At 36.7% G+C, this 13,439-nt stretch overlaps 1 protein-coding gene across 3 annotated transcripts in view; it reads right to left on the minus strand.

The window, feature by feature from the left end:
* Positions 1-13,439, minus strand: part of LOC149785023 (DNA polymerase delta catalytic subunit-like) — a 113,951-nt gene that overhangs the window by 17,851 nt on the left and 82,661 nt on the right. For all 3 annotated transcript variants that reach the window (XM_089978724.1, XM_089978725.1, XM_089978726.1), the window contains 4 exons: positions 8,175-8,347; positions 4,698-4,850; positions 2,076-2,178; positions 920-1,052 (listed from right to left, as the gene is read on the minus strand). In XM_089978724.1, the coding sequence (XP_089834850.1) occupies positions 920-1,052; positions 2,076-2,178; positions 4,698-4,850; positions 8,175-8,347 (562 nt within the window). The remainder of the gene's footprint in view (positions 1-919; positions 1,053-2,075; positions 2,179-4,697; positions 4,851-8,174; positions 8,348-13,439) is intronic.

Raw genomic sequence — 13,439 nt, forward strand, 5'->3', positions numbered from 1 at the left:
TTACCAATGTAATGACAGCATAATTAAATGGTTTACTTCATACTTAAATGAGAGAACACAACATGTTGATATAAATGGCATTCTAGATGAACCTAGAACAATCACATATGTAGTCCCCCAATTATGGGTCCATTACTGTTTAGACTATTCATTAATGACATGCCTTTTATTGGGACTCAAATTTCGCCTACAGATGACATATTATCAGACATCCAAAACTCAAAATAATAAATTGGAAATTCGTTTTACAGGTTGCCCTAAAAAATCGGGATATCTCGTGCACACATTTGAGCACTATTCCCCAAATCTTGACTCTGACTGCCCCTCTGGGTGAATGTCTCTGTCAGAAATAAATAGAAAAATATGCCTACAACATTTTCTTATAGTGTTCTATTGGCACTAGCAAGGGCCAAAGTCACAAAAGGTGATAAAACTTTTAAGAGGGCAATGGATATCAATGTATCTGGCAATGACAATATTCAAGGTTTGTAGTAGTCAGCCAAGGTGCAAAGTTAAGTGTTTGATTGCCATTAGTGTAACATTTTTGAGGTTCAAGTCACCCTGATGTCAAGGAAAATTTATGTTCAGGTTGAAACAACAAAAGACTATTCATGTATGACCAATAATGTTACCATTTTATATCCTTATAGTGTAGATCATATGAAACATGTTAGGATCAGATATTTATAAAATTTCTGATACATCCCCTCTGTCTACCATATGTATACACTTATTGATACAGCCCCTCTTTCTACCATATTTATACACTTTTTGATATAGCCCCTCTTTCTACCATATTTATACACTTTTTGATACAGCTCCTCTTTCTACAATGCTCTGTTCTGAACAATTTAACTCTAAGGAACAAATGCAAAAACACACAGAGTACATTATCAAACATTTAAAATATATCGCTTACTGAGTAAGATGGATTCTGCTTTCTTTTCTCCAAGTATTGGCTCAAATATCCTGAGCAGAGGTTTTGACAGCTGGTTTTCCAGATAGTATTGGGTGTCAATTGGAATATTGTTCTCCAACACATAGATTGGATCCTAAAAAATCAAAACGTAACCTGACCATGAGACTACATAAAAAGGTTTTTGAACCGACTACTAGTCAATTAGTCTACTGCAGCCGATGGTAAATAATCGAATACCATTAATTTTTCCATGAGAATTCTATTTATAAGCCATTTAAACAAAATAAATATGACATATCTAAGTAAAATCAGCCATACAATCTATCTGCAGACCATCTGAAAAGCTAGACTTGCATGAATACACCATGTTCAGATAGTCAACACGATAAAGAAAGGATGACATATCTCATTTATGTTTAATAAGTTGATAAGCAAGGGTTTTATGGTTGCAATGCATGCACTATGACATGTTCTCACCACCTACCTTGACATGCCACCTCAACTAGATATTACTCTCGAAAGTGATTTCCACATTTGGGCTAAAATCCATGGAAAATAAACATGTGCCTAATGCAAGTATTTTAAACTGGATATTATGTCTTACACCTGTGATTATATTGGAAAATACAGAAATTGAAGTTTCAATATTTCATTTCTCAACTGTAATCAATGTTTACAGTAAGTATTTTAAAAAACAGCAGTACAAGTTCATCTTGAGCATGTGTTAGTTCAAACTGATTAAATACCTTAGTTTATTCATGATGTGGTTGACCTTTATGGAATAAGAAGTCTATATTCTTTAGTCATTTCTCTTGCATATATTCTTTACCATGTCATTTCTCATTGTTAGAATTAATAAGCTAGTGTTACCAGAGCTGTAAATACCATTTGCAAGACGACTGAGGTGGAAATGTATCATAAAGAACAAGAATATAGTGTTCCTCTCACCGATTTGTAATACAGTAGGGAAACAGTTTACCATGAAATAAAGGAGAGAAAACAGAAGGGAAATAATCAAATTTATTCAACATCTTTTTAATACCCAATTCTTTTCAATTCAAAGTTATTCAAGTGTTACTGAAATGAAACAGAATTCATGATGCAAGGACAAAATTCTAAGTCGAATGAGGGTCATAAATCAATGTTAAGGTCATACCTCAGATTTCATATAGGCTGCAGTTCCTTTGGGAGCAGCAATTATGATATAGGGAACACGATCTCCTAACTGGGGAGCACTTCCAGGGTCCCTTTTCCTTATCCTGCAGTGGAAAAAAAAGTGTAAAAACCTCCATCCAACTGGTGGGATGGAGCAAGAAACCCTAATGGAATGGGAGAAACTGTTTCACCTGTTCCTCATTCAAATCCACTTCCAAGGCGAGACACAACCATCTTTTCCTGTATATCTCTCCACAGCAAGAGACGTAACAAATTAGCTTCCCATAACTGCTTATACTGGTGACGGGACTAACCCTACCAGCTGTCCTCCTAAGTTAATGTGACCAATGATCCCATCTTGATCATCTTGGACATGAGTGCAAGTCCTTCTCCTTTGTGTTAGACTGATTTTTGTGACGAGTCTAGTACTCATGAAGATGTATCCCTTCACCAAGTTTCATGAATACATGTATAACATTGCACATAACAGGTGCAAAACATCCTGAGCTAAAATCTTAAGGTACAACTAATGTATATGTATGTACAATGTTAGACCAATGTGTTAAGCATTATTAAACCCACTCCAGAAAAGAATTATTAAGATACAGTCTAGTGTACACATATATGTGCATTTATATGTACAGTTTCTAACACCTGGGTTGTACAACTGCTTCCCTCTTACTTCACAGAGGTGAACTAAAATGAGAGTAAATATTCCAGATATATGTCAATAAAAAATCTTAAGGTAAAAGAATCATCATACCTGATCGCAAGTTCCACATGATGAAACTTTATATAATTCTAGAGGCTACCCAATCGTCATAACTGTGAGTGAGGTAAACATGATGAAACCTGATCTTCTAATTCTAGAGGTACGCAACCATTATACCTGTATGTGAAGCACACAAGATGACGACTGATCTATAATGAGTACCAAATCATCCTACCTGTGAGAGTTCCAAATGATGAAACTTGATCTAATTATAGACAGTAAACAATCATCCTACCTGCGAATGAGGTACACATGATCAAACTTTATCTTCTAATTCTAAAGTGTATACGATCATTCTACCTTTGAGTGAAGCATAAATGATGACAATTGATCTAATTATAAAGAGTACACAATCATCCTACCAGTGAGAGTTCCACATGATGAAAATTTATTTAATTATAGAGTACACAACCAACCTACCTGTGAGAGTTCCATATGATGACAATTGATCTAATTATAAAGAGTACACAACCATTCTACCAGTGAGAGTTCCACGTGATGAAAATTAATTTAATTATAGAGTAACCAACCTACCAGTGAGAGTTCCACATGATGAAAATTAATTTAATTATATACAGTACACAATTATCCTATGTGTGAGAGTTCCACATGACGAAAATTGATTTAATTATATACAGTACACAATTATCCTATGTGCGAGAGTTCCACATGATGAAAATTGGTCTAATTATAGAGTACACAATCAACCTACCTGTGAGAGTTGCATACGATAAAACTAGATCTAATCATAAACAGTACACAAATATCCTACCAGTGAGAGTTCCACATAATGAAAATTAACCCAATTATAGAGTACACAATCAACCTCCCTGTGAGAGTTCCACATGATGAAATTTGGTCTAATTATAGAGTACACAATCAGCCTACCTGTAAGAGTTCCATATGATAAAACTAGATCAAATTCTAGAGGGTAAGCAATCATCCTACCCATGACAGCTTCAGATGATAAAAACTTATTACATCCTATATGTGAGAGTTCCATAAGACACTTGATCTTATTATAGTGGGTACAAAATCATCTTACCTGTGGGAGTTCCAAATGATGAAACTTGATCTAATTATGGAGGTTACATAAGTATCTTACCTGTGACAGAGTTCCACATGATGAAAATTTATTTCATTGTACCGAGTACACAATCATCTTACCTCTGCACAAGTTTTACAGATGAAACTTTATCCAATTATAGAGGGTACACAATCATTCTACATGTACGTTTTAGATGATGAAACCTGAATCATCCTACCCGTGAGCGAGTTCCACACAATGAAACCTGATCTTATAAAAAGTACATAACTATCCCACCTGTGAGTGAGTTCCTCATCATGAAACTTGATCTCACTACAGTTCTACATGAAGTCTGATCTTATAGAAGGCACATAATCATCCTGCCTGTGAGTTCCACATGATAACACTTGATCTAATTATATAGGGTACACAATCAGCAGATCTGTGAGTTCCACATATTGAAACTTGAGCTAATTATGGAGGGCAAACAATCAGCCTACCTGTTAATTCGGGGCCCCGAGTGGCCGAGTGGTCTAAAGCGCTCTTCGTTACGGATCACTGCCATCTCACCTCTGTCTGCGGCGGTTCGAGTCTAAGATTCAGCCAATGTGGGCATGTGAGAAAGCTTGCCAGTAGCTTCTCGTGGGTCGGTGGTTCTTTCCGGGGTTTTCCGGGTTCTTCCTCCACCATTAATACTGGCCGCCATGTATAGCCCATTGTGCTGAAAAATGGCGTTAAACCCCACAACAACAACAACAACAACAACCTGTTAATTCCACATGATGAAACTTGATCTAATTACATAGGGTACACAATCAGCCTACCTGTGTGCAAGTTCCACATGAGCCTGCTTTCCAGCATATTCACCATCAGTTTTTGTGAGCTCTTTTGTAATGACCAGGTTGGAAATGTCAACTCTGTTACACAGAAGGTCAGAGATTGTCTGCTTTGCATGTTCCACAGCCCCATTGGGATCCCTGAAAGAAGTTAAATTGTAATATTCTTAAAAAGTCTGGCACAGTCCCAAAACAGAGTACAGTGGCATTTCAAAAAGTGGAAGTGTTATTAGACCAAAGCCAGTTTTAGTACTTCAAAGGCTGCAATCATTTTGTGCTTATTAAGGGAGCACAAGAAACAAATGAACGGGACAAAACAAACCCTAAAGTGATCCCAGTATTCCAGTGATGCAAAATGGAGTTATCAAAGTTTTACTGTATTTGTTTGGGTTTTTTAAAATTCTAATAAACATGGCAGGGTTGTGAAATTGGTCAGAACTGGGTATCTCAATCCATTCTACTAATTAAAATTTGCAAATCTACTGTTCTAAAATCCTGGTTTTGTTAATGTATGATACTGTGTGTTGCCATATCAACTACCTTCGTGATATGGCATACTGCTTCCTAGGTGTGGTCACTCCCTGTCTTCTCATTCAGGCAAAAGATAAACTAGTTTAAGTAAAGAGGAAGTCAACACGGCATTACTGACCAACTATGATGTGAAATGAAACACTTGTCTGTCCACTTTATTATAGAAGGGAGCAGACATGTCGAAAAGTAGTTATGTCACTGTCAAGACAACATACATCCTGACATCAATATGCGATTCGTATCAGTGTGGTGAGAAAGTTACAGGCAAATGAGTTACCAAAGAGAAGGTCCTTGAATTACCAGGGTCACAAATTTTATCAGATAGATGCCTGATAATTTTAGCAATATTTTATGACTGCATTAAATTCCTGGAGGACAGAAGCTCATCATCTTCATCAATGTCCAATGTTGCCCTGATCTTATGCATGGTACTGACTGTTGGGTACGAAGGCACTCCAATGGAGTCAAAAATCTGTAGATCCTTTATACTGCCAGCTTAAAACCTTCTATGGTCTGATTGGCATGTTCAGAAAAGTCCATGTTGTCCACCTTCATCAATAGTGTGGTTGTCCTCCTGTAAGCTCTGCATCCAGGGGTATAACATTTTGTATGGCAGTGATGAAACTGTCATGTCCATGTATAATACTGGCCCGACATGCAGGATATGCTCGTACAAAAAGCAATGTCATGTTCACTATTAAGCATATTCAAGGGTGGGGTGGGGTGGGGGTGTAAATACGAGGCATTCAGTTAGGCTGGGCAAGATTCTGATAGCTGGACATAGCTTGTGTGGAATTGCTTGTTGTAGCATCGATGGGATCAGAAATATCTTCACCAGGGATCAGGGTGGCATCTCAACATACCCTTTAAAACTTTCCAATGATTCTGAATTTCAGATGTGTTCAAAAGATTTCAAACATGCTGTTTAATTGCCTTTTCAAAATGTTTCAAAATGTTGGACCATATCTTCTGTTCATAATGCACACATAAGCCACATAGGAATGAGGAAAAACATTTAATTAAGGCAAGGCACATCTCATGATTGTCCTCAATGACACGAAAGCATCTACACTTCTTGCACCTGACTGACATCTATAAAGATAGGAAACAGCTGCACAAAATAAATATGTCAACAATTCAATTAGGTGAACTGGCATTACTGAAATGATCTATGAAGTGTTTAGTAAACAAAAAGTTTAACAGTGAAATACAATTACACCAGTAAAAGCTTTAGTGTTACCAATCACACAGACAGTAACTTGGAATGATATGAATAAATTCCCCAGAAAAAACACAAATGTTGTAATACAATAGGTTTATCAACCTTTAGACTTAGTACACAACTGAAAGAACATTTATGACTGTCTAAAAATGTGTTAAATTGCAATGAATTCTCAGAGGTACTGTTAACAGCTTCTATCAAAAGGTTCACCTTTCAAAGCGGGCTGGATCAGAGGTATCAAAGGTTATTTCCTAATATTAATATGACTGGGTTATGTATTAGAAGAAGAATGGTTTCATAGATGTATGATTTTTACCTCAACAACAAAACAAACGTAGATCTACATATCATAAGAATGTAGTCTCCTGTCCCTATTCCACTCTCCATGTTTATGCTCAAGTCAGCAAGCAACATATATTATTACGAATCTGCTTTTAAAGTATCAATGTTGTACATCATGAGTATCAATTTTGTACATAGTGAGCATCCATTTTCGTACATCATATCAATGTGTTCATAATGAGTATCAATTTTGTACATAGTGAGCATCCATTTTCGTACATCGTGAGTATCAATGTGTACATAATGAGTATCAATTTTGTATAGCATGAGTATCAATTTTTGTACATCATGAGTATCAATTTGTGGACATCATGAGGATCAATTTTTGTACATCATGAGTATCAATTTGTGGACATCATGAGTATCAATTTGTGCACATCATGAGTATCAATTTTATGGACGTCATGGGTATCAATTTGCAGACATTATGAGTATCAATTGTGGACATCGTGATTATCAATTTTATGGACATCATGGGTATCAATTGTGTGCATCATGAGTATCAATTTTTAGACACCAAGATCATCAATTTCTGTATATCTGCATACATTTTTGTACATCATTAAAATATATTTTTTATATCAAGAGTATCAATTTTTGTAAATAATGAGCATCACTATTTACACATCATGATCATCAATTTTTGTACACCATGAGTATCAATATTGTACATTGGCATAAATTTGTTTACATCAGCATCAATTTGTGTACATCATGAACATTAATTTTACACGAGTATCAATTTTTATACACCATGAGTATCAATTTTTGCATGTCACAAGTTAAAAATATTCTACATCAATTTTTGTACATATCACTATCAATTTTTGTACATCACAACTATAAATTCTATATGGCAATTTCTTTTCTGAAAGTGAACAATTATCTGATATGAACTATCATAAAAGCATCCTCACTTGCCCGGTTAGCCTGTCCTTCATCCTCAACACTTTCAGTTCTTTCTTTGGAATAATAAGTCAACAAAAAATGAAAAACTGTATGTAATTTTTGCTGTTTCTACATTTCGTCACATGTCAAGTCTTGGACAATTGACATGGACATACACGAGTAAGACAACCTTTCAAAACTTCGCCTCCAACAATGACATTATTGGCTACTGCACTGATTACTTCCAGGCAGAGCCAGCACAAGTTTCTGTATATAATGTGAAAAATGCATGCTGCATTTAAAAAAAAAATGTGAACATTCCTTATTTTCTGTGCCACTACAATTTTGTGGTATATTTTTACATTTTGTGGGAATCTAGCAATCGTCTTCTTTACATGCAACCCCATCTTTATTTAATGGTAGAGTGTGTCTGTCTCATAATGCTCCAACTTTGTAAATAATCAAAAGACTAAGTCACATACCGGTCAATCAAAAGTAACTGCAAACAAGTGTTGATCAGGTTAGCCACCAATCTGCAGTTGTCGCGACGGACAGTCTCTATCCCCTTACAGTCCATTTTGTCATACTTCTTGGGGTTTGTCCAATAGAGTCCTGCATACCTCTTTTTATTAATGAGCAGGTAGGGAAAATAGACCTGAAAGATAGAGGAAATTATTTTAAACATGGAACTCATATTCCTGGAGATGGAGTATTCTTTCTTTGCTGTATTATAATTTTTGCTTAGACGATTTCTTAAACATAGTTTATACACAGTAAGAGACACACTAACCTTCCCACAAATGGTCCACATCAAGATGGATGAATTTATATTAATAATCACTCACCAACAAATCAAAACATTTTCCAGTTGTTCTTAGTTCGGAGTAGAAACAGCACATTATATTTCTATTGACTGGTAGGTATGAATCCGTACAAGGAGTGGAACTACAATTAGAAGCTGGGTTTTCTTGCTTAAAAAAAACTTGGCTGGCAAAGGATTGAAACTAACTCCTAATTGCCATTGAACTGTAGGCAGCCTTGTTTTATGCATAAGGCATGAAGCTTACTCCTTCTTGATGCTAAGGATTGAAACTAACTCCTAAGTGCCATTGGACTAGGCAGCCTTGTTTTATGTACAAGGCATGAAGCTCACTCCTTCTTGATGCTAAGGATTGAAACTAACTCCTAATTGCCATTAGATTGTAGGCAGCCTTGTTTTATGTATAAGGCATGAAGCTCACTCCTTCTTGATGCTAAGGACTGAAACTAACTCCTAATTGCCATTGAACTGTAGGCAGCCTTGTTTTATGTATAAGGCATGAAGCTCACTCCTTCTTGATGCTAAGGATTGAAACTAACTCCTAATTGCCACTGAACTGTAGGCAGCCTTGTTTTATGTATAAGGCATGAAGCTAACTCCTTTGCCTTCTTGATGCTAAGGAGAGAAAGACAAAGTTAAAAAAACCTTTGAGATTCTTCAGCAATAACAAGATTTTCAAACAAAGCTTCTGTCTTGGATATAGTGGATGTTGGACTGGCACCATTTTCATATAAGACAAAGAAGACATCATTAGAAGTCTTTCTGACAAAACCCCATGTACACCAGGGGAGTAGTGACAAGATTTTTAAGATGGCTATCGTGGCAGAAACACTAGATAAATGACTCATGATTTTCATTTTGACCTGCTGAGTATCATAGGGCATCATAAGAAGTCTTTGAAAGCCCCATGTTGATATATCCATCATTTATGACCTGCTGAGTATCATAGGGTATCATAAGAAGTCTTTGAAAGCCCCATGTTGATATATCCATCATTTATGACCTGCTGAGTATCATAGGGTATCATAAGAAGTCTTTGAAAGCCCCATGTTGATGTATCCATCATTTATGACCTGCTGAGTATCATAGGGCATCATAAGAAGTCTTTGAAAGCCCCATGTTGATATATTCATCATTTATGACCTGCTGAGTATCATAGGGCATCATAAGAAGTCTTTGAAAGCCCCATGTTGATGTATCCATCATTTATGACCTGCTGAGTATCATAGGGCATCATAAGAAGTCTTTGAAAGCCCCATGTTGATATATCCATCCATTTATGACCTGCTGAGTATCATAGGGTATCATAAGAAGTCTTTGAAAGCCCCATGTTGATATATCCATCATTTATGACCTGCTGAGTATCATAGGGTATCATAAGAAGTCTTTGAAAGCCCCATGTTGATGTATCCATCATTTATGACCTGCTGAGTATCATAGGGCATCATAAGAAGTCTTTGAAAGCCCCATGTTGATATATCCATCCATTTATGACCTGCTGAGTATCATAGGGCATCATAAGAAGTCTTTGAAAGCCCCATGTTGATATATCCATCATTTATGACCTGCTGAGTATCATAGGGTATCATAAGAAGTCTTTGAAAGCCCCATGTTGATATATCCATCATTTATGACCTGCTGAGTATCATAGGGTATCATAAGAAGTCTTTGAAAGCCCCATGTTGATGTATCCATCATTTATGACCTGCTCAGTATCATAGGGCATCATAAGAAGTCTTTGAAAGCCCCATGTTGATATATCCATCATTTATGACCTGCTGAGTATCATAGGGCATCATAAGAAGTCTTTGAAAGCCCCATGTTGATGTATCCATCATTTATGACCTGCTGAGTATCATAGGGCATCATAAGAAGTCTTTGAAAGCCCCATGTTGATATATCCATCCATTTATGACCTGCTGAGTATCATAGGGTATCATAAGAAGTCTTTGAAAGCCCCATGTTGATATATCCATCATTTATGACCTGCTGAGTATCATAGGGCATCATAAGAAGTCTTTGAAAGCCCCATGTTGATATATCCATCATTTATGACCTGCTGAGTATCATAGGGCATCATAAGAAGTCTTTGAAAGCCCCATGTTGATATATCCATCATTTATGACCTGCTGAGTATCATAGGGCATCATAAGAAGTCTTTGAAAGCCCCATGTTGATATATCCATCATTTATGACCTGCTGAGTATCATAGGGTATCATAAGAAGTCTTTGAAAGCCCCATGTTGATATATCCATCATTTATGACCTGCTGAGTATCATAGGGCATCATAAGAAGTCTTTGAAAGCCCCATGTTGATATATCCATCATTTATGACCTGCTGAGTATCATAGGGTATCATAAGAAGTCTTTGAAAGCCCCATGTTGATATATCCATCATTTATGACCTGCTGAGTATCATAGGGTATCATAAGAAGTCTTTGAAAGCCCCATGTTGATGTATCCATCATTTATGACCTGCTGAGTATCATAGGGCATCATAAGAAGTCTTTGAAAGCCCCATGTTGATATATTCATCATTTATGACCTGCTGAGTATCATAGGGCATCATAAGAAGTCTTTGAAAGCCCCATGTTGATGTATCCATCATTTATGACCTGCTGAGTATCATAGGGCATCATAAGAAGTCTTTGAAAGCCCCATGTTGATGTATCCATCATTTATGACCTGCTGAGTATCATAGGGCATCATAAGAAGTCTTTGAAAGCCCCATGTTGATGTATCCATCATTTATGACCTGCTGAGTATCATAGGGCATCATAAGAAGTCTTTGAAAGCCCCATGTTGATATATCCATCCATTTATGACCTGCTGAGTATCATAGGGTATCATAAGAAGTCTTTGAAAGCCCCATGTTGATATATCCATCCATTTATGACCTGCTGAGTATCATAGGGTATCATAAGAAGTCTTTGAAAGCCCCATGTTGATATATCCATCATTTATGACCTGCTGAGTATCATAGGGCATCATAAGAAGTCTTTGAAAGCCCCATGTTGATATATCCATCATTTATGACCTGCTGAGTATCATAGGGCATCATAAGAAGTCTTTGAAAGCCCCATGTTGATATATCCATCATTTATGACCTGCTGAGTATCATAGGGCATCATAAGAAGTCTTTGAAAGCCCCATGTTGATATATCCATCATTTATGACCTGCTGAGTATCATAGGGTATCATAAGAAGTCTTTGAAAGCCCCATGTTGATATATCCATCATTTATGACCTGCTGAGTATCATAGGGTATCATAAGAAGTCTTTGAAAGCCCCATGTTGATATATCCATCATTTATGACCTGCTGAGTATCATAGGGCATCATAAGAAGTCTTTGAAAGCCCCATGTTGATATATCCATCATTTATGACCTGCTGAGTATCATAGGGTATCATAAGAAGTCTTTGAAAGCCCCATGTTGATATATCCATCCATTTATGACCTGCTGAGTATCATAGGGCATCATAAGAAGTCTTTGAAAGCCCCATGTTGATATATCCATCCATTTATGACCTGCTGAGTATCATAGGGTATCATAAGAAGTCTTTGAAAGCCCCATGTTGATGTATCCATCCTTTATGACCTGCTGAGTATCATAGGGCATCATAAGAAGTCTTTGAAAGCCCCATGTTGATATATCCATCCATTTATGACCTGCTGAGTATCATAGGGTATCATAAGAAGTCTTTGAAACCCCCATGTTGATATATCCATCATTTATGACCTGCTGAGTATCATAGGGTATCATAAGAAGTCTTTGAAAGCCCCATGTTGATATATCCATCCATTTATGACCTTCTGAGTATCATAGGGCATCATAAGAAGTCTTTGAAAGCCCCATGTTGATATATCCATCATTTATGACCTGCTGAGTATCATAGGGTATCATAAGAAGTCTTTGAAAGCCCCATGTTGATATATCCATCATTTATGACCTGCTGAGTATCATAGGGTATCATAAGAAGTCTTTGAAAGCCCCATGTTGATATATCCATCCATTTATGACCTGCTGAGTATCATAGGGCATCATAAGAAGTCTTTGAAAGCCCCATGTTGATATATCCATCATTTATGACCTGCTGAGTATCATAGGGTATCATAAGAAGTCTTTGAAAGCCCCATGTTGATATATCCATCCATTTATGACCTGCTGAGTATCATAGGGCATCATAAGAAGTCTTTGAAAGCCCCATGTTGATATATCCATCATTTATGACCTGCTGAGTATCATAGAGCATCATAAGAAGTCTTTGAAAGCCCCATGTTGATATATCCATCATTTATGACCTGCTGAGTATCATAGGGCATCATAAGAAGTCTTTGAAAGCCCCATGTTGATATATCCATCATTTATGACCTGCTGAGTATCATAGGGTATCATAAGAAGTCTTTGAAAGCCCCATGTTGATATATCCATCCATTTATGACCTGCTGAGTATCATAGGGCATCATAAGAAGTCTTTGAAAGCCCCATGTTGATATATCCATCATTTATGACCTGCTGAGTATCATAGGGTATCATAAGAAGTCTTTGAAAGCCCCATGTTGATATATCCATCATTTATGACCTGCTGAGTATCATAGGGTATCATAAGAAGTCTTTGAAAGCCCCATGTTGATATATCCATCCATTTATGACCTGCTGAGTATCATAGGGCATCATAAGTCTTTGAAAGCCCCATGTTGATATATCCATCATTTATGACCTGCTGAGTATCATAGGGCATCATAAGAAGTCTTTGAAAGCCCCATGTTGATATATCCATCATTTATGACCTGCTGAGTATCATAGGGTATCATAAGAAGTCTTTGAAAGCCCCATGTTGATATATCCATCCATTTATGACCTGCTGAGTATCATAGGGCATCATAAGAAGTCTTTGAAAGCCCCATGTTGATATATCCATCAT

This window comes from Sinohyriopsis cumingii, chromosome 13, assembly GCF_028554795.1.
Source record: "Sinohyriopsis cumingii isolate HCF-2022 chromosome 13, ASM2855479v2, whole genome shotgun sequence".
In the NCBI taxonomy this organism is placed as follows: domain Eukaryota; kingdom Metazoa; phylum Mollusca; class Bivalvia; order Unionida; family Unionidae; genus Sinohyriopsis; species Sinohyriopsis cumingii.